This window comes from Podarcis liolepis (genome assembly GCF_965112155.1).
Source record: "Podarcis liolepis genome assembly, chromosome: 5".
In the NCBI taxonomy this organism is placed as follows: domain Eukaryota; kingdom Metazoa; phylum Chordata; class Lepidosauria; order Squamata; family Lacertidae; genus Podarcis; species Podarcis liolepis.
The window spans coordinates 103,180,759-103,206,105 of record NC_139556.1 but is presented as its reverse complement, the minus strand read 5'-3'; the positions used below and the strand labels follow the sequence as shown (position 1 = coordinate 103,206,105).

The 25,347-nt window shown below is 52.4% G+C and overlaps 1 protein-coding gene across 4 annotated transcripts in view; it reads left to right on the top strand.

Annotated features, from left to right (window-relative positions):
- Positions 1-25,347, top strand: part of LOC310707131 (putative cation-transporting ATPase 13A5) — a 56,222-nt gene that overhangs the window by 20,218 nt on the left and 10,657 nt on the right. For 3 of the 4 annotated variants that reach the window (XM_083503923.1, XM_083503921.1, XM_083503924.1), the window contains exons 7-21: positions 830-964; positions 1,858-1,930; positions 3,176-3,307; positions 6,115-6,285; positions 10,269-10,426; positions 10,679-10,867; positions 12,643-12,704; positions 14,950-15,100; positions 17,125-17,211; positions 20,518-20,607; positions 21,157-21,313; positions 21,887-22,004; positions 23,089-23,213; positions 24,511-24,671; positions 24,818-24,937. In XM_083503923.1, the coding sequence (XP_083360049.1) occupies positions 830-964; positions 1,858-1,930; positions 3,176-3,307; positions 6,115-6,285; positions 10,269-10,426; positions 10,679-10,867; positions 12,643-12,704; positions 14,950-15,100; positions 17,125-17,211; positions 20,518-20,607; positions 21,157-21,313; positions 21,887-22,004; positions 23,089-23,213; positions 24,511-24,671; positions 24,818-24,937 (1,929 nt within the window). The remainder of the gene's footprint in view (positions 1-829; positions 965-1,857; positions 1,931-3,175; positions 3,308-6,114; positions 6,286-10,268; positions 10,427-10,678; positions 10,868-12,642; positions 12,705-14,949; positions 15,101-17,124; positions 17,212-20,517; positions 20,608-21,156; positions 21,314-21,886; positions 22,005-23,088; positions 23,214-24,510; positions 24,672-24,817; positions 24,938-25,347) is intronic. The other variant, XM_083503922.1, reaches the window with a different exon arrangement.

Genomic DNA, 25,347 nt, shown 5'->3' with positions numbered 1-25,347 from the left:
TTTAAGTTTTTAAAATTCAATTCAGGAGTCGCTACTGTTTAATATCGTTCCTTCGATGTTTACAGTTTGGACTCCTTTGTAGACATCATTGCACGTCTTATTCTTGTTGCAATGTAACAGTACTTTGCCACGGACCTGTTAATTTCGGGCTCTTTGCCAGCTAAGAGGTGTCTGATATAGGTGTCATCTGTGCTACGAGGTATTTTCCTCAGAATCGGCTCGATCAGCTCTTTTCTTGAGTCTCAATATAATGGGCAGTATAAGATGACATACTCAATGGTTTCGATTTCATTGCTGTTACAGGGACATCATTTATTATTTCTACCCTGCCCATCTGGCTGGGTTTCCCCAGCCACTCTGGGCGGCTTCCAACAAAAGATTAAAATTACATTAAAACACCAGGCATTAAAAACCTCCCTAAACAGGGCTGCCTTCAGATGTCTTCTAAAAGTCAGAGAGTTGTTTATTTCCTTGACATCTGGTGGAAGGGCGTTCCACAGGGAGGGTGCCACCATCGAGAAGGCCCTCTGCCTGGTTCCCTGTAACTTGGCTTTTTGCAGGGAGGGAACCGCCACAAGGCCCTCGGAGCTGGACCTCAGTGTCCGGGCAGAACGATGGGGGTGGAGATGCTCCTTCAGGTATGCTGGGCCGAGGCCGTTTAGCGGGGATTCGAACCCTGGTCTCTCCTAGGTCCTAGTCCAGCAGTCTAACCCCTGCGCCACACTGCCTCTCTAGTCGGCAAGAGGCCCAGCATGGAGTCCTGGGATGCTCGTCGGTCAGAGACAGGCAGACAGGCAGACTGATGTTCTCTGCCCCATGTTCTCTGCAGATCCTGAACCCTTTTTACATCTTCCAAACCTTCACGCTGACCCTCTGGCTGGTCCAGGGATACATCGAGTACTCCATTGCCATCATCATCCTGTCTGTCATCTCTATCGCCCTCACGGTGTATGACCTCCGACAGGTGAGTCTGCCACTCCTTTTGCCCTGGTCAGGGCTTCTCCTAACGTAGCTTTCCTCCACTCTTTCCTGGCACGGTGAAAGCTCCATGTCCAAATGCTCTTTTTGTGCTTGGTTTTTTTTTTTGCTCTGGAGATTTCCCAGCAAAAAGCTGCTCTTTAAAGCCAAATTGGAGCAAACAGCAGTCTGCGGAAAACCCCAATGGCCATTTGTTGAGCTTCAGTTTTAAAGAGTGAGTTTTCACAGGGAAAGCTCTGGGGCAAAAAGGGGGGGGGGCGCTCAGACACAGAACTTGAAAGCCTGGAACTCAGGACAAGAGGTCACTGCTGCCTTTAATCTGTCAGATTTGTATAGAGCTTTAATTCTAAGCAAAGGATGGGAGTGCCTTAAGCCTCCTGGAAGACCTCGCCCTCTCTCACGCCGCAGGGCACCACCCTCTCAGAGGCACCTCTTCCACTCAGCCTTTGGTTTATTTGACCAGCTTTTCTGCCTGGCTTTTCCCTTCCTGCTGACCCCCTTAGCCATATTGTGCCAGGGCTGATGGACGTTGCGTGAGAGAAAGTGGAAAGAGAAAAGTTTTCCTCCCTCTCTCCTAACACTAGAACGCATGGGAATGTTGGAAGATTCAGGACATGTTTCTAAAAAAATAAAAAAATCCTGCTTCACACAGCATATGGTTAAACTGTGGAACTCCCTGCCACAAGGTTTCCCACAGTCACCTGCTTGCCCCCTGTGAGAACAAGATGCTGGACTGTGAGAACAAGATGCTGGTCCAGCAGGCTCTCCTTTTGCATGTGATTGAATTTTACTCACTAGAGAGGGGCCGACTGGAAGCCCCCCCCCGACCAGCCTTCCCTGCTCAGACATGCTCAGCGCCTAAGTCTCTTCTTTCCGCAGCAATCAATCAAGTTGCACAACCTGGTGAAGGAGCACAACAAGGTGGAAGTCCTGGCCTGGACCAAGAATGAAGGTGTGTGGGTGGGTGTTTGTATTGGGGTCCTGAGACAGCTGCCTTCTTCTCCTGCCCCACAGCCTCCCCTTCCTCTCCCAGCACTATCCTGCTTCCCCATCTCCCCACACAGGGCAGCCTCAAGGCCTCCAAAGGAAGGGTTCCCAAACTCTTCTGGGCCCCCCGGGGCCGGATTTACGTATAAACTAAACAAGCTGTAGCTTCGGGCCCCACTCTCTTGGGCCCCCCAAAAAATTTAAAGGGGGGAAACACTGGATGTACAGTTCCAAAATAAAAGATAATAAGCAAATACAGTGGTACCTGTATTGTTCCGGAGGCCCGTTCGCAACATGAAAAGAGTGCAACCTGAAGTGCCGTATCTGCGCAGGTGCACGGTGCAATTTAGCCCTTGTGTGCATGCGCGAGTGGCGAAACCTGGAAGTAACCCTTGGGATGTAACCTGTAAGAACATAATATGAAGCAAACATAACATTGAGGTATGACTGTACAGTGGTCCCTCGGTATATGAACTTAATCTGTTCCGGAAGTCTGTTCTTAAATCGAAACCGTTCTTAAACCGAGGCACTCTTTCCCGAATGAGGCCTCCCGCCGCCAGTGCCCTTCTACCATTCAGATTCCGTTCTTAAACCAAGGTAAAGTTTGCAAACCAGGACACTACTTCCAGTTTTGCTGAGTTTGTAAACCGAATCGTTCGTAAACAGGACTTTTCTTAAACCAAAGTACCACAGTAAAACAAAACCTACATACAGCAACAGTGTTGTGTAGGCTCCTATTTATTATGTGCAAATGGCTTTAGATACCTATTAGGTTCATAAATTAATATATAGCACATATTCAACATAAAAAACAGCGGCAATTTGTTGTTGACAAAGGACAGCTGGACATATACAGGGCCCCATTACCTTCAGTAGCTTGGGACCTCATTAAACCTAAATCCGGTCCTGGGGCCACCCCCCCCCCTGGTTCCATTAAATCCAAAAACAGATTGGAAAACTGGGCCCAAACCAGGAAATAATAATAATAATAATAATAATAATAAGAAGAAGAAGAAGAAGAAGAAGAAGAAGAAGACACCCTGTCTTTTCCCCTGAAATGAATTTCAATAGGGACAAACATAAGGTTCTATCCAGACTTTTAGGCCCAGCTCAGCGCTTTAAAGCTCTGCGTCTGAGCGGTTGCTGTTGTTGTTTGTTCCGTCACTTTTCCTGGGAAACCTGCGCTTTAACAGAGCCCCTTTTCCTGCAGGGAGCTGCAAGGTGGAATCCTGCCAGCTGGTCCCAGGAGATGTCCTTCTCTTGGAAAGCCAGACGTTTTCTCTGCCCTGCGATGCCATCCTGATAGAAGGGAGCTGCGTGGTCAACGAGGGGATGCTCACAGGTACACAGAACTGCCCTGGCCCCCCTTTGCCCTTCTCCCACGCCCTCCTTCTGCCCGCTCTGCTTTCGTTCTCACGCAGATGAAGGGATTTGGAGGGAGGCAGCCTGAAAGGTAAATTTAAAAGGGGGCAGGTAAATTAACCTGTGGCACTCTCTCCAGCAGGAGACAGTGATTTGGCCGCCAAATAGAATGGCTTTAGAAGAGGATGGCGCAAACTCATGGCGGGGGAGAGGGCTGTCAGGGGTCCTACTCTGCCCCCACAGTCAGAGGCAGCGATGCTTCTGGATCTCAGTTGCCAGAGGAAAGAGGGTGATTGGGCTCGGATCCTGCTTGCCCGTTTCCCATTGGGGCATTTGAGACCTTCGGTTGTAGGGCAGTGTAGAAATCAAAAATAAAAATAAACATTTGGATGGCCCCTGTGAGAACAGGAGGCTGAACTGGATGGGGATATTCCCCCCCCCCCCATTGCAAGAATCTCCTGATGTTTTCAGAAAGGAGGGGGCGGAAACTGCTCTTCGCTTCTTCCACTCCTGCCTGACTCTGTGGGAGTCTCTATGTTATCTATGAGACAGATGAAACAGATGAGACAGTTGTGGTTCCAGTGCACTTAGACCTGCTTTCCAGGAGTGGAAGGTCTCTGGAAGTGATCCAGTTCGCCTAGTCCAGTTGGGGCAGATCCAGATATGGAGCCAAGTCATTGGCATCGGCTCAAAGGCGTACTGACACTTCTTACCTTCTTATGTACCATATTTTTCGCTCTGTAGGATGCACCAGACCATAGGACGCACCTTGTTTTAGAGGGGGAGAACAAGAAAAAAAATTCTCCCGCTCTCTGCACAGCGGCCCTTCAGCGAAGCGGCAGGAGGAATGGAGCCCCCTCCCGCTTAGCTGAAGGGGCGCTGTGCAGCTCTCCCTCTCCCACATTGCCTTCTCCTTCAGCGAAGGCAACCCGAAGCCTCCAGAGCGCAGCGGGAGTTCCTTTGGGTTCCTTTCACTATCTTTGAAGCCTGGACCCCTCTCGCTCTCCAGGCTTCAGCAAAAGCAACGCGAAGCCTTTGGAGCGCGGAGGGAGCGCTCCCTCTGCGCTTCGGAGGCTTAGAGTTGCTATCGCTGAAGCCAAGGCGCCTGCATTCGCTCCATAGGACGCACACACATTCCCCCTTAATTTTTGGAGGGGAAAATGTGTGTCTTGTAGAGCGAAAAATACGGTACAGCCTTTTCGGCCGAGGGGAACACAACATTCATGGGCACCATCCCCTTGGCAGCTCCTTCCGCTCTCTGCAGTGCCATTGCAATGAAGACAACGCTCTTCCCTTGCCTGGCCCCACCTTGGTTTTCTTCCCCTTGTATCTCATTGCCGTTTGTAAGCTCTTTGGGGCAGGGCCTCCTTTGAAGATGGTTCTGTGCAAAGTAATCACCATCATTAGTAATAATCCATGCACACTGATTCAAGCTGCAAGAAAGGCAGTTTTGCGTAGACCAGTGTTTCCCAACCACTGTTCCGTGGCACACTAGTGTGCCGCGAGATGTTGCCTGGTGTGCCGCGAGATGTTGCCTGGAGGGAGGCGGGCGAGTCCGGCGGCGAGAGGCGGGGTGGCGGCGGCGAGGAGCCAAGCCGCGCTCTACTTCCTGCCTCGCTTTGCTGCCTCCTCCCCCCCCCACCCCCAAAGCTTGGAGGTTCCCCAGCAGGAAGGAGGGAACTTAATCCTCTCCAAGGGCTGCGGAAAACAGACATGCAAATGGGGGCTTGCCAGCTCTTCAAGCGCCGCCGGCTTTCTTCGGGAATTACCGCCCGCCGAGCCCGGTAACGCTGACAGGCCGAGCCGCGGGGCTTGGCAGCGCAGCCGGCAGAGTGTGGGAAAGGGCGGCCGCCACGCGCCGGGCAAGGCGAGACTTGACGGGGAGGACACCGGCAGCAGCGCCCACCCCAAAACCCGCTCCGGGCAGGTAATTCACAGAGAGTGGACAGAAGGAAGCCTTAAAGGGCTTCAGCCTCCCAGAGTGGCGGGGAATAATAATAATAATAATGATGATGATGATGATGATGATGATAATAATAATAATAATAATAATAATAATAATAATAATAATAATAATAAATTGACAGGTGGTGTTTTTCTAGGTGAGGGGGTGGGGACTGTAATAACAAAAAAATCAGCTGTATATCAACCGCTGTTTTGCAATGAGGAATTGCAAATAAGGAAGATCAAAAGGAGAATGTTTTTTGGGGGGCACTCTCTTCCTCTTCCTCCTCCTCCTCTCGTTCTTGCTCCTCTTCCTGGCAAAAGGGCTGCTGAGACCCCTTCTCTCTTGGGTGCCGGTGGGTGCTGTGACGTTGACGCTGCTGTGGCAAGTGCCTTTACTTAGCAGAGTGCATTCCCCTTTACACAGGAGGGGAGGGAAAAAATTGAAACTTACACTTTCGTGCGTCCCTCCCGGCATGACGCTGCGCGCTGACATCACGGGGCTGTAATGGTGGTGTGCCTCGAGATTTTTTTCATCAAACAAGTGTGCCTTTGCCCAAAAAAGGTTGGGGAACACTGGCGTAGACATTAGGAAGAACCTATTCTGGTTCTTCAAGATCCTGTTTGATGGCGGAATGGTCTCCTTCGGGAGGTGGTGGACTCTCCTTCCTTGGAGGTTTCTAAGCAGAGGTTGGGGGGGCCATCTGTCTTGGATGCTCTAGCCGAGATTTCAGCCTTGCCGGGGGTTGGACTGGATGACTCTGGGGGTGCCTTCCAACTCCACGATGCCGTGATTCTGTGGTGTTGTCCACTGAGCGGGTGGGATTTGGGCTGCATTTGCAGGCGAAAGCGTTCCCGTGATGAAGACCCCCTTGCCCCAGATGGACAACTCCAAGCCCTGGAAAGTTCACAGCGTGGAAGACTACCGCCGACACGTTCTCTTCTGCGGCACAGAGGTCATCCAGACCAAGCGAGCCGGAAAAGGCCCCGTCAGGGCCGTCGTGCTGCAGACAGGTGAGTCAAGCAGCTGTTGTGTGAAAAAAACTGCCCCCTTTCCCTTATGGGGTGTGCAGGAGCCCCATAGAGTCCTTTGTAGGTTCTCCATTGGTTAGAGAAAATAACAGAGGTCAGGCAGAGAATATTGAGAAGCAAAGCAGCTAGAAAGCCTGATCTTTATTGAACTGTTGCAACAGTTTCCCCACTCACCCCACACAGGAGGGAGGAGGAACCCAGAACATTGGTGTGCAAGCCCTTATATAGACTTTTAAAATTCCCCACCCTGGAGCCCAAGACCACCCCCCAAAATATCATACATGCCTCACAGAAAGAGGCGGTCCCCAGCAGAAACTGGAGTGTGTTGCTTCTCTCCTGTCCGCCAGGATACCTGATCCTGCCTTATCTGATTGCCTTTTCTGGGTAGCCTGGCCATTCCTTGGAGATGGTACAGTGGTGCCCCGCAAGACGAATGCCTCGCAAGACGGAAAACTCGCTAGACGAAAGAGTTTTCCGTTTTGGAGGTGCTTCGCAAAACGAATCTCCTATGGGCTTGCTTGGCAAGACGACAATGTCTTGCGAGTTCCTGCGGGGTTTTTTCCCCTTTCCCCCCTTTCTCTAAGCCGCTAAGCCGCTTATCAGCTGATCCGATCAGCAGATAAGCCGCTAAAAGCCGCTAAAAGCCACTAATAGCGCTAATCCGCTAATCCGTCAATGGGCTTGCTTTGCAATACAAAAAAACCGCTAGACGAAGAGAATCACAGAACAGATTCTTTTCGTCTTGCGAGGCACCACTGCAAATCCTTAGTTTCTGAATATCTTAGGCATATTGAGAGTGTGCTCAGCTTCACAGATACTTGCCAGACTGTATTTACAGGGAGGTGTAAGCAGCCCCTACAATTGGAAAGCTTTTCCCTTTTCCTTCCTCCTTGCAAGCACTATATGTACTGTTTCAGGCACTATACTTATGCATGTGTGTTTGCCTTGTACATTTATGTATTTTTATATATACTGTATTTTTTGCTCTATAAGACGCACCCAACCACAAGACACATCTAGTTTTTAGAGGAGGAAAACAAGAAAGAAAATATTCTGAATCAAATGTTGTTGAAGAGGCTTTGTGCGGCTATCCCTGAAGCCAGAACAGCAAGAGGGATTGCTGCGCAGCAATCTCTCTTGCTGTTCTGGCTTCCGGGATAGCTGCGCAGCCTCCATTCGCTCCATAAGACGCACATGCATTTCCACTTACTTTTTAGGAGGGAAAAAGTGAGTCTTATAGAGCAAAAAATACGGTGTGTGTGTGTGTGTGTGTGTGTGTGTATGACTTTAGAATTCCTATAACACAGCTTTGTGATTTACACCTCTTTAAGGTAGGGAGATGGGTGACCCTGAGTGCGGGGGAGGGGGGAGAGGAGAGAAAAATCGAAGCTATTTTTGCAATTAGGACTCTTGCCTGTTGGTCCCTGGGAAGGTCATGCCCTCCTTCTTCCCCCCCCCCCCCGGTTTCTTTCTCATGCAGATGAAGGGATTTGGAGGGAGGCAGTTTTGCAGGTGACAGGGGTGTGGTGGGGGTGGGGGTGGTGGAAAGTTAAACTATGGAACTCTTCCTGAAGTGAAGCGTGACTCTCCTTTCTTGAAAGTTGATGGCGCATGTGATGAATGCATGCAAAATCCTAAACTGAGCTTGACTCACCTGGTGCCAAGAGGAAGCGCTTTGCTTTTGAATCCTAACAATAGCATCCAGGGAGGCAGGAGAATGTAGACCTGCAGGTTGTGTCAAAGAGCCTCTTCTCCAGGCCTGATTACCCAAAAAGGGTAACTGTGTCTTGGGCAGCTCAGTGATAAGCGAAACCTTTATCAGGAGTATTCAATCCGCTCTGTGGAGCGGGAAGGGGGAATGAGAGATGGGGAATGAGAAAGGAATCCAAGGGCCTTCTGGCAGTTCCTTCAGTGCGAGAAGTGAGCTTACAGGGAACCAGGCAGAGGGCCTTCTCAGTGGTGGCACCCACTCTGTTTTAACCCTCCAATCAGATGTCAAGGAAATAAACAACTATCTAACTTTTAGAAGACATCTGAAGGCAGCCCTGTTTAGGGAAGTTTTTAATGTTTGATGTTTTTATTATGTTTTTAGATATGCTGTTTGTTGCCCAGGGTGGTTGGGGAAACCCAGCCAGGTGGGCGGGGTATAAATTATTATTATTATTATTATTATTATTATTATTATTATTATTATTATGGCAGGAGATGCATGTCTGCCCCCCGCAGCCCACGTTGGTTATCACGCAAGAGGATTAGCACTCTCTTCCAATATCTGGAGAGGGACACGGGTGGCGCTGTGGGTTAAACCACAGAGCCCAGGACTTGCCAATCAGAAGGTCAGCGTTTCAAATCCCCGCGACAGGGTGAGCTCCCGTTGCTCGGTCCCTGCTCCTGCCAACCTAGCAGTTCGAAAGCACCTCAAAGTGCTTCTCAGATTCATATCCTGCCCAGAGACGTTGTGTGCCAGGAGGACTGAAACTGACCCACCTTCTCACCAAGTCAGTTCTCAAATGCAGAGAGATGCCTTTCAAAGTGACTTCTCTCCCTTCTCTTGACCCAGCCTGGGGTTAGCTCTGCCTCGTCCTGCTTCTCTTTGAGGTTTCCTAAGCAATGTTCTAGGGACGCGGGTGGCGCTGTGGTCTAAACCACAGAGCCTAGGACTTGCCGATCAGAAGGTCGGCGGTTCGAATCCCTGCGATGGGGTGAGCTCCTGTTGCTTGGTCCCTGCTCCTGCCCACCTAGCAGGTCAAAAGCACACCAACGCAAGTATATAAATAGGTACCACTCTGGCGGGAAGGTAAACGGCGTTTCCGTGCGCTGCTCTGGTTCTCCAGAAGCGGCTTAGTCCTGCTGGCCACATGACCCGGAAGCTGTACGCCGGCTCCCTCGGCCAATAAAGCGAGATGAGCGCCGTAACCCCAGAGTCAGCCATGACTGGACCTATTGGTCAGGGGTCCCTTTACCTTTTGTTGTTGTTCAGTTGTTTAGTCGTGTCTGCCTCTTCGTGACCCCCTGGACCAGAGCACGCCAGGCACTTCTGTCTTCCACTGCCTCCCGCAGATTGGTCAGGCTCATGTTTGTAGCTTCAGGAACACTGTCCCACCATCTCATCCTCTGTCGTCCCCTTCTCCTTGGGCCCTCCATCTTTCCCAACATCAGGGTCTTTTCCAGGGAGTCTTCTCTTCTCATGAGGTGGCCAAAGTATTGGAGCCTCAGCTTCACGATCTGTCCTTCCAGGGAGCCCCTTTACCTTTACCTTAACAATATCTGGAAGGAGGAGCAAACCTTCTTTCTGCTGCTCCAGAAAATAGAAGCCAAACCAAAGGATTTAGGCTGCAAGAAAGGGGGTCTCGGCTCAACCACAGAAATAACTTTTGGAGGGTGAGAGCTGTTCCACAGTGGAAGGGTCTCCTTCGGAAGGTGGGGGACTCTCCTTCCTCGGAGGGTTTGAAGCAGAGCTTGGACGGCCGTCTCTCAGGGATGCTTTAGCCGAGATCCCTGCATCGCAGGGGGCTGGACTGGATGACCCTCGTGGTCCCTCCCCACTCTATGATTCTATTGCTGGGAAAGTGTGCCTGCCCTCTGGGTTCCTTCCAAGTCATTGTGCTTAGAGCTAGTTTCGTATGAGGCTGTTTCTGGGACCGCAGGCGCATGCCATCTTACACGCTCCAAAGCCATAAGAAATCCAGTCATAGACACCTTTATTAGAATCACTGAACTGCAGAGGGTCGTCTGGTCCTAGCCCCTGACAGATGGCCAGCTGCTCTTGGGCTCCATGGAGCTTCCTCCCGAGTAAGCACGCAGAGGATCGCAGCCTAAATCCGAGCGCAAGAAGGATGGAAGGTGGGGCTCTTACCTTGGACGCCAAGTTCTCTGGGAAGCCAAAGGACAAGGCATGGGGATAACTCCTTGGGCCGAGTCTGTGTCCTGCGTTCGAGTGTCGCCCATGCCACGTTTTGCTGCAGGTTTCAACACCGCCAAGGGAGACCTGGTGAGGTCCATCCTTTACCCCAAGCCCCTGAACTTCCGCCTCTACCGAGAAGCCTTCCGCTTCATCGTGGGCCTGGCTCTGATCGGCATCCTGGGGCTGGTCTACACCATCGGGGTGTATGTGAGCCACAAGGTGAGTCTTGGAGAGACAGCACGGTCTAGTGGTTAGAGTTCTGGGCTAGGACCCAAATCCCCATTGGGCCGTGACACCCACTGCTTGGGACCTTTGCCCCTCCTACCTCACAGGGCTGTTGTGGGGATGGAAAGGGGGGGGAGGATCAGGAGGGGCTCCTTGAGTAGCCTGGAGGAAATGGTGGGTTTGAATGCAATGAATTAACCACATGAATTGACCCCATCTGTCCGGTGTGTGTTTGTGTCCTCCCAGCAACCCGTCTCGGACACGGTGACCATGGCGCTCCTCCTCATGACGGTTGCGGTCCCTCCGGCCATTCCGGCCGCCTTGACCACCGGCATCGTCTACGCCCAGAGGAGGCTGAAGAAGAAGAAGATCTTCTGCATCAGCCCTCAGAGGATCAACATCTGCGGGCAGATCAACCTGGTGTGCTTTGACAAGGTGCCGTCTCTGGGAATGCCCTTGGGGTTTCAAAGTCCAAATCGGCCAGACTTTGTCCTAAAACGGGAGAGTTGGAAGGGATCCTGAGCGCCATCTGCCGCAATCCCTGACGGAGGGACACCCCAAGTCTGCTTGAAGCCCCCCAGGGAAGGAGAGACTTGGAATCTCTTTTCTTGTAGTTTGAATCCTTTGGTTCTGGTAATGCGGTAATTTGGGCTTCAGGCACTGAACTTTCGCCAATGAATTGCAGGGTAGAGCCCAGAGAGTACACTTTGGCCTGGGACACAAACTTTATAGGGAAAATATACATCATTTTGGCTCTTTCATCCTCTTCCCAGCCGCTGTCTGCCACCCCATCATCTCTCATCCAACCAGTTCTTGGAAACACTTTCTCAACCCCTTTTTTTAAAAATGTACACGCAGAGCCCTCCTTGTTCCTTATCAGGAGTTGTTTCTCATTCCTAACCTTCAAGCATTAACAGTTTGGGGGTCTGGCCGCACTCTTGGGTTCGTGACTCTGGCCTTGCTGGTAATGGGTTTTACAGAATTTCTACCTCAGGCCCCAGGAGCGACCATGGCTTAGTTCAGTGGTCAGCAACCTTTTCCAGCTGTGGGCTGGTCCACCATCCCTCAGACCTTGTGGTGGGCCGGACTATATATTTAGGGGGGGGGGGAATTGAACAAATTCTTCCCCAGCCACTCTGGGCGGCTTCCACAAAGACCCCAAATACACTAAGATGTCACACATTAAAAACTACCCTTAACAGGGCTGCCTTAAGATGTCTTCTGAATGTCAGGTAGTTGTTTATCTCTTTGACATCTGATGGGAGGGCATTCCACAGGGCAGGCGCCACCACCAAGAAGGCCCTCTGCCTGGTTCCCTGTAGCTTTGCTTCTCACAATGAGGGAACCGCCAGAAGGCCCTCGGAGCTGGACCTCAGTGTCCGGGCAGAACGATGGGGGTGGAGACGCTCCTTCAGGTCTACTGGACCGAGGCCGTTTGGGGCTTTAAAGGTCAGCACCAGCACTTTGAATTGTGCTCGGAAACGTACTGGGAGCCAATGTAGGTCTTTCAAGACCGGTGTTATATGGTCTCGGCGGCCGCCCCCAGTCACCAGTCTGGCTGCCGCATTCTGGATTAGTTGTGGTTTCCAGGTCACCTTCAAAGGTAGCCCCACGTAGAGCGCATTGCAGTAGTCCAAGCGGGAGATAACTAGAGCATGCACCACTCTGGTGAGACAGTCTGCAGGCAGGGAGGGTCTCATCCTGCGTACCAAATGGAGCTGGTAGACAGCTGCCCTGGACACAGAATTGACCTGTGCCTCCATGGACAGCTGTGAGTCCAAAACGACTCCCAGGCTACGCACCTGGTCCTTCCGGGGCACAGTCGTCCCATTCAGGGGTAACTGCCTTGAAGCCTTTGGAAACCCCCAGAGGCACCCTGTGGGTGCCAAGGATGCTTCACGCCTCCAGCGCTTTCATTCCTGGGAGGTTTCTAGTCCTCAGGAGTTCTTTCCTCAAGGCTCAGTGGCACCCAGGGGCTGGGCTTCCACTGGCCAAAGGAGAAGGAAGCTTGCGCCCCACGGAGAGCTTCCCGGTTCCCCCAGGGGCCTTCCCATCTCTCTCTGCCCCCCTCCCCGCTTTGTGGGCCCATCTCTCGCCTTCACCCACCCGCAAGGAGATCTGTGCCTGAGCTGCCCTGCGGCACTTGAGCTGAGCCTCGGGGCCTCCGCCTTCTGACCAGGGATGCCCTGTGTCTGTTTCCCCCCACCTAGACTGGCACGCTGACAGAAGATGGCCTGGATCTGTGGGGCGCCGTCCCCTGCGAAAAGAGGAGGTAAGCCCCCTAGAAGGGTAGCGTTGTGGTTGTGGTTGTTGTATCCCAGTGATCATCTGGTCCAGCTCCCCGGGGTGGCCAGAAAATTCCTTTTAAGTAAACCTGAATACGGAGAGATGAATGAAGAAGCGCTGCCCAGCCAAGGGGGCTGCAAAGCCTCAGGCACAAGGTGCGGCCTCTGCTTGGCTCCAGCCCCAGAAGGAGAGGGCGGGGGGGGGGGGGTTTGCTGCTATCCAGCTTCCTGCTGCCAAGGAGAGGCTTCGGGGAAATCTAGCAAGCCAGCCCTGCTCCTCTGCAGATTCCGGCAGCAGAGAAGAGTGGAAGGTTTAGTCCTCTTGGCAGCGCCTGCTTTGGGGACGGCAGCAGATTCATTTCAGAAGTCTTTCACTTCTTAAATACAAAAGGTTAAGGTGCCAACAGCCTATCTAGTCCAGCAGCACAATAATCTTCCTTTCTTCCTTCCTTCCTTCCTTCCTTCCTTCCTTCCTTCCTTCCTTCCTTCCTCCTCCTCCTCCTCCTCCTCCTCCTCCTCCACCACCCCTTTGGCTCAGCGCCCTGTTCAAGGGAAGCCCTCCATCTTGTTCTGAAGGAGCCACTGTGTGTTTGGCCTCTGGAACAAAAGGATTAAGGAGGTTATGTTGACAGTTTCCAACAAGGGCCGATTGTTTGTGGAGTAAAGACGGGTGTGGAGGGGGTGAGCAGTGACTGGATGGCGGATTTAGGTGCTCCAAAAGCCTTCCTCCTGACTTGCCTCCCCCTAACTTGGACCTCCTTCCTGGGAGACCAGCGAGAAAGAGAGAGATGGAAAGGTTTCTGGTCGGGTAGCACAGCTGGAGGCAGGAGCGCTTGCTGGAAACCGCAGGAGGGGAAAGGACTCTTGGGTTGGACTAGATGATCCATGAAAACAAGAAAATCAAGAAAAAATTACAATACTTCAAAACATTACAAAATGTTAAAATGCTGAAAGAACAAGCAACAAGCACACCAGCATTTCTGAGCCTCTGATTCAGGGAAATCTCTCCACTGGGGAAAGCAGACATTTTGCATCCTTCCTTGGCCTGTGGGTGGACTAAACTTCATTTTTACTGCTCCCTTTTCCTCGCCCCTGACCTCCAGTCTCATCTTTTCATAGACCACTCTGAGGGTTTGCTGTTCTTGGTTTTTTTTGCAATAAAACAATGTAGAAATTTTATGAAACAAATCAATTAACAAATGGATTGGATTACCCCCAGATTGGGCAACCTGCATTTTCAAGGGGGAGACCAGCGGAAGGGCAGACAAGGCCAATGAAATAGGCTTTCAAAGATCTGCAGCTGTGCCGTCAACTCTGCTGTGGGGCAGCCCTTCGCCTTAGACCCAAAGACGGGCTTCTTCTTTCATCCCTGGCAGCCTTGCTGCTCCAGACAACCCTTTGAGACTCCTCTTGTCCACTTGGGTTGCAGATCCTGGAGCCCAAGAAACATCTGCTGTGTTTTGGGAAAGAGTTTATTAATTATTATTATTATTATTATTATTATTATTGATACATCGAGAAGAAAGAAAAGAAGAAAAACAGAAATGAAAATGAACACAATATTATTTACAAAACAATGAAGCAAAAATTGGTCTTTGAACTATAGACCCGACCTCCCGTCTGTTCCTTACTTCAATTATATATTGCTGGTTGCCAACACACACTTTTATCCAAATTTGACTAATCCTTAATTTATTTTAAATCTGAAGTCTTTCTTAAAGCTACTACTGAAATTGCTCGAATGCTGCAACAGAATTTAAACTACAGTAATTATTTTTCAAATGTACTTTAAAGACCTCCTGTTTTGGTTTATCCTTTATTTTTCTGATAAACTATCTAACTCTGCATATTCTGTCAGTTTTTGAATCCATTCATGAATAGAGCGGATTTTATCACTTCCGTTTTGCAGCAATAAGAACTGTTGCTGCAACTGTAGCATATAAAAAGATACCCTTCGGTTTTTTGCGGGATATCCAAATCTATAATTCCCAGCTGATAAGCTTCTGGTTTTCTGTTGAAAGAGATCTTTAACCTTTTTTGTAATTCTGAATGGATGCTCTCCCCAAATACCTGGGTTTTCTTACATAGCCACCACATGAGATAGAGAGTACCTGATTTGCCTGGGAGAGAGTTTTGAAGGCGCCCTTGGCTAGTGTGGCTAATCGGCACCCCAAACTCTTTCTCCCTCCAGCAAGAGGGACCCTGGGGCTCATGCTCTGCTTTCCCTCCCAGCTTCCAGGCTGTGCACAGCTTCTCCAGTGGCTGCCCGCTGCCGTGGGGACCCATCTGCAGAGCCATGGCCACCTGCCACTCCCTGCTGGTCTTGGACGGGAAGATCCAAGGGGATCCCTTGGACATCAAGATGTTTGAGGGCACCAACTGGGTGAGTCGACTTTCGCACTCAGGGCTGCCGAGGAGGAAAGAGCTGGGAAGGCAGGGCATAATAATAATAATAATTTTTGTTTAGTCATGTCGGACTCTTCGTGACCCCCTGGACTAGAGAATGCCAGGCACTCCTGTCTTCCACTGCCTCCCGCTGTTTGGTCAAACTCATGTTCATAGCTTTGAGAACACTGTCCAACCATCTCGTCCTCTGTCATCCCCTTCTCCTTGTGCCCTCCATCTTTCCCAACATCAGGGTCTTTTCCAGGGAGTCTTCTCTTCTTGTGGAGTCTTGGAGCCTCAGCTTCACGATCTGTCCTTCCAGTGAGAACTCAAGGGAGAAACGTGCTAAGAGGAAGGCACACTTGGCAAATCCACACCGTGATCAACTCCCGCCCGGAAACCAATGTCCCCACTGTGGAAGGACGTGTGGACCCAGAACTGGCCTCCACAGTCACTTACGGACTCATGGTTAAAACCGTGTTTATGGAAGACCATCTGACTCAGCTACGAGGAATCGCCAAAGAAGAAGAGGAAGCTTGCAGAGGCATCTGAGAGGCCACTGGGATACAGGATGATGGCTCAGGTGGCCTTTGGCTGGATCCAGCAGGCGCTTAACCTCTGACGATCACCCGGGAGGGACAGCTTCCAGGAGGAAGAGTTGACTGCAGTGACTGGAAACATCCAAGAATCTGCAGCCCTTGTTCATCCTGGCTTTCTCCCAGGGTCTCCGGTTTGCCAGCCTAGCAAAGTGTGGGGACTGCACAAGTCGCCCTGTGTTTGGCTGCTCCTCCTGGCCCACTTCCTGCTTCCAGGCCTCACCGGGGGCCTGCCAGGACCCTGGGACGGTGTGACTGAGCGATGGAGGGAGGCCCTGGGAACACAAGTGGTTTGCAAAGACACTCCACTGAGCAGAGCGGTTGTGGTTTGCAGTGCAAAGCCCGGGGCTGCCTCAGAAAGGAGTCTGGGGCATGCCAAAGCTCTTCTGCCGTTGCCTGAATGCACAGGGACACAGCAGCTGCTCCGTTGTCGGAGGAAATCTGGCACAAACATTGCGTCACCCTCCGCCTTGATTTTGGAGGCTGCCCTTCCCGGCTCTTGACCCTTGCGGTCACGCGGCTGGCACCGGGGACCTGCTCCGCGGCACGTTCACGGGGCTGAAGGCCTTGTCCTCATGCCACCTCCAGCAGGGAGGAGCGTGGGAACGTTGCCCCAGAGGTCCCCTCCCCTCGGCTCCATCCCTCTGCTAACAGGCAGAGCAAAACTCGGGCCCTCTGGCTTCGCTCCAGGACGTGGTTTTTCCTGTCTGTTTGCAACACAATCTGTCAATCTGCTCCAGGATCAGCTGAACCTGCTTTTGCACCTCGTGCCATTGGTGTGTCCGTCCTTCCGCTGCTGCTTGGCAAAGGCCCCTGGAGGGAGCCCACAGCGGGGCAACGCGGAAAGAGCTGCAGCCCAAGATTGTGGGCAGAGGACACTTGCCTTCCCCTGTTCCCCACAAGGGCCGGCAGGATTTGGGGAGGGGGTGGAGAGGCAGCGATGCTTCTGGAAGCCACAAGAGGGGAGAAGATGGTTCTCGGGTTCGAATCCTGATTGCAGATTTCCTCCAGGCATCCGGTTGGCCACGGTGAGAACTGGATACTGCCCTTGATAGGCCCCCATTGGCCTCATCCAGCAGGACTCGTCATCCTTCTTCTTCTTCTTCTTCTTCTTCTTTGGCGATCACTCAGCCGAGTAAGATTGTCTTCCATAAACACGGACCTCCTCTCAGTCTCCTCTTCTCAAAGACTCAGAGAATTGTAGAGTTGGAAGGGACCCCCAAAGGTCCTCTAGTCTAACCCCGTGCAAGGCAGGAATCTCAGCCAAAGCGTGTCAGGACAGATGGCCAGGCTAAAGATCTCCAGGCCCCTCAAGGATTCCTCCTAAGACTTGGCTTCCAGACCCTTCACCATCTTTGCCACCCTCTCATCTGGTCCTGGAGACTCTCCCAGTCGCAATGTCTGTTCTCCTCCTTCCTTCTTACAGAAAATGGAGGAGTCCAGCTCGGGCGGGAGCAAAGGCAGCGTGCAAGTGAGCCGCACCATTGTCAAGCCAGACAGCAACGCCGCCCAGGTAAGTGCCGCACCTGCCCCTGAGCGGCCCCCGCCCTGGCGGAGCATCCTGCCACTCTCGTCCTGGGGGAACAAGCAAGGCAGGGGGCGGCTGGCATCACAGCATCCGCTCAGCGAAAGAGCTTCTGGGGCAAAGGAGCCTTGTAGCTTCATTTGCGCATCTGCTACCCCGGGCTTCTTCGGGACGGAGGCAAAGGGAAGGTTTTTTGCTGGAAGATTCAGGACAGACGAAAGGAAGTCAGTAGCACATAGTTAAACGATGGGACTCCCTCCCACAGGAGGCAGTGATGGCTGCCAGAGGATAGGACCGATTTATGGAGGAGGAGAGGGCTAGCGATTCTGCTGTGCCTCCACAGTTGGAATCAGTGATGCTTCTGAATCCCCGTTGCTGGGAACCACAGAAGGGGAGATTTGCTCTTGTATTCGAATCCTGATTTCTGGTTTCCCATTGGGGCACCTGGTCGACCACTGTGAGAACAGGATTCTGGGCTCGATGGGTCATTGGCTCTTCCTCTGCTCTTAAGAAATACATAAAACCCAGCAGGGATCTTCTGTTGCCATTCTGACCTGGGAGCCATGGAAGGAGGCAGTTTAGAGGCAGGACCAAGCCAGAAAGAACTTTCTGTGGATAGTTTTGAACAAGGAAAAGTCAAATGCACGACTGCAGGGGGAACAGTGGACTGGCAGCAGCTGCTGGCGGTTGTTCTCTTTTAGGGCAGACTGAGAGCCACACACCTTTGCATCCTGGCACCGCAGGGCTCAGTCAGTTGCCCCAAAGCCCGCAAGGCAGACATGAGACCATCTCTCTCTCCCAAGACTGTGTTCCCAGCTATTGGTGTTCAGAGGCAGGTGATGGTGAGGATTGAATGGATTGCCTGTCCTTCAAGGGCAGGTCCCAGGAGTGGACTGCAACCTTTTAAAATTCAGTATGAAAACAAATTACAGGCAGAGGAAGAGGGTGGGTCCTGGCAAAAAACAGAGAAGGTGTCAGGTGCACCTCTGGGGGGGGGGAGTTCCACATTTGGGGGGCTGCTGCAGAGAAGGTCCCCTTCCAGGTTTTCAGCACCCCAAACTTCGGTGGTGGCAGGACTAACCAAGAGGGTCCCCTCTGCCAGTCTTCACACCCAAGGGGATCTCTAGGGAAGGAGGTGGTCTCTCGTGTTACTTCTGGGTTTCGCCGCTCACGCATGTGCAGATGGTCAAAATGACGTCACGCGTATGCGCAGAAGCGTCAAATTGTGACCCGCGCACACACAGATGCGCGGAGGCAGGTTGCGTTCACTTCTGGATGCGAACGGGGCTCCGGAACAGATCCCATTCACATCCAGAGGTACCGCTGTACCTCCGTGAATGTGTGCCTTGTCTAGCGTCCATTCCGGCGAATGTCCGTGGCAAACCCAGAAGTACCAAAACTGGTTACTTCTGGGTTTGCCACTCGCACATGCGCAGAAGCGCAGAAGTGCTTTTCCCTGCGTCCGTTTCGGCTATCGTCCGGGGCTCTGGAACAGATCCTGGTCACAAAACAAGGTACGACTGTATGCGGCTGTTTTAAAACGGGGCTTGTGTGAGTTCTAAAGGCAAATATGAGCGCTGCATTTTGAGTCGGTTGATGTTTCCAAGCCATCTTCAAAGGCAGCCCTAGTTAGGGCACATTGCCCTAATATAATCTGCTCCTTCCTGGACTGGAGAACTCGGGACACACAAGACTTCTGTCTTTTCAGGATTCACTTTCAGTTTGTTGGCCCAAACCCAGCCCATCGCTGCCTCCAAACACCTCTCTGGCATCTCAGCCCCCTCTCCCAATTCAGATAGGTCAGAGAGACAGGGCGGGGTGTCGTCTGCGTATCGACAACTTCCTCCCAACCTCCCAGCAGCTCCATAAAGAGGTTCAAGAGTGGGGACCGAGAATGGGGGTGGGGGGGGAGATGGATCCTTACAGGGCACCACAGGACACCTCCCATGGGACCAGCCATGGACAGGGCTCTAGAGGCAGAAGCAAAACTGCTGATGTACAGTCTGCCCAGCCCTCCTGAGATGCTCTAGAAGGATGCGGTGGTCCATGGGGCTGAATGTCAGAAGCTCGGCCGACACTTGAGTAGGACCCTGGCAGAGACACATGCCCGACTGTCATGTTCCCTCCCTCCTGGTTGATCATTCGGGAGCATCAAAAGCTTTCTTCTGCCCGAACATCACAGCGACTGGTGCCAACAGACACCGGCACACCTAGGGATCCGCAGAGTCTTCGCAACTTGCGTGACAGACCTCAGCAACTCAGCATTTTGGCTAATCTACTTTATTTACATATAAACACACACGGAGCACTGCAACATGGCTCCCTCTCTCTCTAGCATCAGACAGCAAAGAGGAAAAGGACAAAGGACAATAGTCCCGCTTCACGGAACACAGGAACACAAACATCCTGTCTCCATCACTTCCCACTCTGTGGAGTCAAAACAGACACCGTCATGGGATAGACAACAATCCCATGACTGCAATCATGGAGCAGGAATTCTAACACTGAAAGCCACTGCAAGATCAATAAAAAGGCACCCACCCATCTCTCTCCCGACAAATGCCCTCAGCCAGGGCGACCAAGGCAGCCTCAGTGTCCTGGCTGGGCCAGAAGCCTCTAGACTGAACTGGTTCCAAATCTTCAGTCTCCTCCAAGCGCATCTGAAACTCGCCCCCAAAGGGAGATAGTAGCCAATGGGTGAGAATTATCTAATACTTCCGTGTCCAGGGAGAGCTTCTGAAGGAAGGGGCACATCACCATCTCCTTCAAGGTGGGCAATACTTCTCCTTCCTCCTTGGACCCACCCAGCCATGAGGGGCAAGGGGGGCTGGCACTCGGGCACCCTTCTTGGAGCAGCTTCTCCACATCTTTGGGATGCAGTAATATTTATTGATTTATTGTTTCATTAGTAAAAATTACAGTGTAGAAAAACATCAAAGCGGTTAATAAAAAAGATAAAGAAATCATCGTCAAAAAAACTGTACAGGAGTACTGTAATTTAAAGTTAAAGCCACAGGAAAGCAGATTAAAACTCATGCCAACTTTCTAAGCGTCTGGGTGCAAATCTGAGCAGTTTTGCCCCTATAGCGCCTGGCAGAGTTTCTACAACCACCAGGGACTCTGGCAGGGTCAGAGCAATGCTCTCTTGGCCAGACGACCCAAACCCGTTGACCGGTCAGAAAAGCTCTGCCGGACGGCCGCTCGGGGAGGCGGAGAAGTCCGCTCTTTGCCGCTGCTGCCGCATGTCCGGGTGTGGCAGTGCAGCCACCGACCCTCCTGTTTCGTTGCACGCAGGTCATTAGAGAGCCAAGGCAGCCTACGTTCTTCACAGTGACGGCGGGACCGTTCAAGCGCAGGCCATCCAGACTACCTCTGATCCTGGAGGTAGTATAGAATCATAGAGCTGTAGGATAGTAGAGTCGGAAGGGGCCTCGGGGGGTCATCTAGTCCAACCCCCTGCAATGCAGGAATCTCAACTCAAGCAGATTCCAAACCTCCAATGAAGGAGAGGCCACTACCTTCCGAGGGAGGCCGTTCCACTGTCAAACGGAGTTTACGGCCAGAACGTTCTGGTGTTTAATCCAATTCTCCTTCCTTGCAATGTAAATTCATTGGTTCGGGTCCTACAGTTTGGACCATGGGGCAGCCCTTAAGATACTGGAAGATAACTCTCATGTCACCTTGCAGTCTCCTGTTTTCGAGGCTAGACATACCCAGCTCCTTCAAGCGTTCCTTCTGAGTCTTGGTTTCCACACCCTTGATCATCCTGGGCACCCGCCTCTGCACACCATCCAGCTTGTCAAGTTTCTAGCCCTCATCGCACCTATTAGTTCAGCCCCTACGTAGACGCCTTGGGTGTCGTGGTGCTGAATAGAAGCCACCTGCTTGCGGGGAGACCTCCCACTAAGAGCCTCCTGTTCCCGCCACTCCCAGGCCCCCTTGGAAGGCATCGCGATCCTGCACCAGTTTCCCTTCTCCTCCTCTCTGCTGAGGATGTCTGTCATCACGCAAGAGATTGGGAAGGACGGCTACGACCTCTACATGAAGGGAGCCCCGGAGACGGTGGCCGGCTTTTGCAAACCCAACACCGGTAAGGCCCCAAGATCCATGTCCCTGTGAGGTAAACAAGGTAAAGGACCCCTGGACGGTTAAGTCCAGTCAAAGGCAACTGTGGGGTTGCGGCGCTCATCTCGCTTTCAGGCCAAGGGAGCCGGCATTTGTCCACAATAAGTATCCAAACAAACAGCTGGGTCAGACTTCAGGGGGAGCCGTTTTAAATGTCCATCTCCGAGGGCCTTCTGGCAGTTCACTCCCTGTGAGAAGCGAGGTTGCAGGGAACCAGGCAAAGGGCCTTCTCGGTGGTGGCACCCGCCCTGTGGAACGCCCTCCAATCAGATGCCAAGGAAATAAACAACTAGCTGACTTTTAGAAGACATCTGAAGGCAGCCCTGTTCAGGGAAGTTTTTAAGGTTTGGTGTTTTATTGTGCTTTTAACGTTTTGTCGGAGCCGCCCAGAGTGGCTGGGGAAACCCAGCCAGATGGGTGGAGTATAAATAATAAATTATTATTAAATCATTATTATTTTAAACAAGCCCATCCTTGGTTAGCTGCCTCTGCTGCTCTTTGACTGGCGCCTCTCTTCTCTCCCCCTCCTCCCCGGCAGTCCCAAAGAACTTCCACAGGGAGCTGAAGTGCTTCACGTCTCAAGGCTTCCGCGTCATTGCGCTGGCTCACAAGGAGCTCCGTCTGAACAGGGGCGTCAACCTGGACAACTTGGAAAGGTAAGGCTGGCTGAGGTTGGGCCCCCGGGGCTGATGCTGGCCTGACTCCACCAGGCAGGGGCTCAATTTATATCATTCATTATCAAGAGCGGAGTCATCTCCCTTCCGTGTCAGGGGTCACCCACACTTACCTTTCTGCCGTGATTTCCAGGAAGGGTCTGCAATTTAAAGCTCAGGGTCTTCACGCCCCCCCCCCACACACCTTGCTTCCTGCTCTGGAGCTTTCCTCACAAAAACCTGCATTTTGAAGGTCAGTTGGCGCAAACGGCAATCTGCAGAAAACACAAATTGACATTTGCATGGACTGGGCTTTATAGAGCCAATTTTTGCAGGGAAAACTCCAGGGGGGGTGTGGGGGGGGACCCCATCAGCACTCACACACAGAACTTTTAAGCACGGAAAGAGCAGGGCCAAAAGGTAAGTGTTATAGGATTTCTAAGGTCTCATATGTATAAATCATATGTTCCTAAATTTACAAGGCAAACACATACGGAAGTATGTAAACCACATGTCTGAAATAGTACAGGAGAGAAATCCTGAAGCCATTTTGACTCTTCCAAATGGACCTCAAATGTTTCTCTGCAAGGAGGAAGGAAATGGCAAAAGCCTCCCCACTGCCTCTTTGCTCACAAATCCTGTCTTAAGGGCGTATCTGTGTGTGAATAGGGTGAGCCTGTGACCAGGAGTCAGGAACTGAGCAGGGCAGTCTTACCCATAGGCACTAGGGGTGCTGCGATCTCAGGGGACGAGGCTGAGAGTCCGGGACCCGAGAGTTGGGTCTGGGGAAGAGCCCGTCCCTCGGTTGGAGCTCTGCGGTGGGCTCTTCTGCTGCGGGCGGCTCTGTGCTGCAAGTTTGGGAGCGAGCGAGCCAGCGAGACGCTGAGGCGGTTGGCACTATTTTTCTAATAACGTGGATGAGCCTCACTGGCAGCCAGAGGCATAGTGGGGGACGACTTCATAACGGACTCTCTGTGGGGCCGGCCACCTCAAGGCCGTGCTCCAGAGCAGCCCCCAGGCCTCTCTGGGTCCAGCAGCTCCTCTGGGCCCCTTCAGAAGCCCCTCACTCTCCCCTCTTGCCTCCCAGAGACAAGCTGGAGTCTGGCCTGACCTTCTTGGGTCTCCTGGTCATGGAGAATCGGCTGAAGATGGAGACCCAGGCTGTCCTGGAAGAACTCAGCTCTGCTCGCATCCGCAGCGTCATGGTCACAGGTAGGTAGGTTGTGGTTGTGTGGTTGTGCGTTTGTGAAGGGTTTGCAAGGGGTTCTCCCTCGCTGGGGTTTCCCAAAGGCTTTAACTGGGGGGGGGGGGGAGATCAGGCCTTTATTGATGCAAACATACGTGGGGCTCAGTCTCTCTAAAAATCATAGGCAGGGGTGGAGGCAGGCTGGAACTGCATTGTAGTTGACAGATTTCCCAAGAAACGAAGCTTTTCTTTTGTGATTGGATACTGGCATTTGCAAACCTTTGGCTAAATGCACACAGCGTTTGAGCTTTCGAGTCCAATTCTCCCAACCGATTAAGCCGTTCTGGATGGTGTCGAATAGAAACAAGATGGTGGTCCAAAAGGGAGGGGGGTTGGTTCAAGTGTTTTCGGCCACCTGCAGACTGCCAGTATTTTGTTGGATGCTGGTGTGCACATTTCAAGCCCAGGAAAGTTCTCTCTTGGCCCAGAGCCACAAAGAAACACACTTTTCTTCCCGTTTGGAAAGTGACCGCAAAACCCATTGAAAAATGTGGGGTGAATGGATGATGAATGGCGAGACGTGTCAACACCCTATTAGAGAATCAGGATGAGAGAAGTCCCAGCGGCCTTTGGGCCTTCAAGAGGAGACCTTCAGTTAGTTACTGGCAATGGGAGGGAGAGTGTCCTGGTCCCGAGGGTTAACCGTGCGGCAAGGTCTGAGTCCAGTCCAAGGTTGAGGGTGCAGTATGGAGGCTGTCCGTCAAAGCTGAAGCTGCGTCCAAGGCAGGGAGTTGGGTGAGGTCAGGAACTCTGGCAGAAGAGCAGGACAGGGTGCAGGCAGGAACAGGCCACCACCAATGTTGCTCTTGCAACCTGGGACTGGGGCTGGCCGGCTTTTATCTGCCCCGAGGCATAGGGCAGCCCCGGTCCACAGGTGACTCACCTCTCCTGGCCTGGAGGCGAGCCCTCCTCCTGCGGGAACTTAGTTCCCTCTGCCTCTCTGCCCTGAGCCTCTGCAGCTCAGGAGAGGCTGGAGGGCTACCGGACCCAGAGGCAACCTCAGCTTCCCCTGACGGGGCTGAGAGAGGAGCACCTGCAGGCAATGGGTCCTCCATCACCTCCGGAGCCAGAGTGGATTCAGTTGGTGTCTGCTCCTGAGGATCTGGCACAGGTGAGGACCTTTCAGGCTCAAGCCCCAGCCCCGGCTCAGCCGGTCCTGGAGGCGGGGAATCCTGTGCAGGCTGGGATTCCTCAGGTTCAGCCTCCGAGTCCGAATCCCAGGCCATCATACCCACAGACTTTCTCCCTTCCCCTCGCTTCCAGGCGACAATCTTCAGACAGCCATCACAGTCGCCAGGAACTGTGGGATGTTCTCCTTTGGCACCAGAGTGATCCTGGTAGAAGCCAGGGAGGCAGAGGGCTCCAACCGGGCATCCGTTACCTGGCAGCTGATAGAGGAGGTGTTCAATTCAGATGAAAACATGGTAAGGGAGGAGCTCCAGAGCTCTTTGCATAGCTTCAGTCTGGGCGGAATGGATGTGCCCCCAAGCTTCTGACCCCGTTTTGCTGAGATGCTTCCAATTGCGCAAATTCTGAAATAAGTCACCGGGGCGTAATTCCTGACTTCCAGACTCCCGACATCTCCATTGACATCTCTGACGCTAGCGGGAAAGAGAGCGACTTCCACTTCGCCTTGAACGGGGACACCTATCACGTCCTCATGAAACACTTCGGCAGTCTCCTGCCCAAGGTACGCTGTGGGGAAGGCGGTGGGTGGTCCCTAGGGCTGGTGGCAGGGAGGGAATGAGGAATGGGCCCCCCATTGAGACCAGGACGCATCCTTAAGGGCGCTTTGTTGGAACCAGCTTGCAATGCGGGGCTTTCTTTGGGCGGAAGGGGCCTCCAGGTGTGTGTCTTGTGAAGCAATAAACGTCCTGCGCTTTCAGGGTGGGCTTGTACTGGACCGTCTTGATCTTCTGTCCACGTCGCAAATGTTCTTTGGCGCTCCCAGATTTCTCCTGCGTCATTGACTCCTCTGCACGGCCTCCCTGGACTCCTCCAGGACACTGTTTCATAGAATCGTAGCATTCCGAACAGGAGGGATCCTTTAAGCGCCATCTAGTCCAGCCCTCTGCAGTGCTAAAGAATCCCAGAGAGATG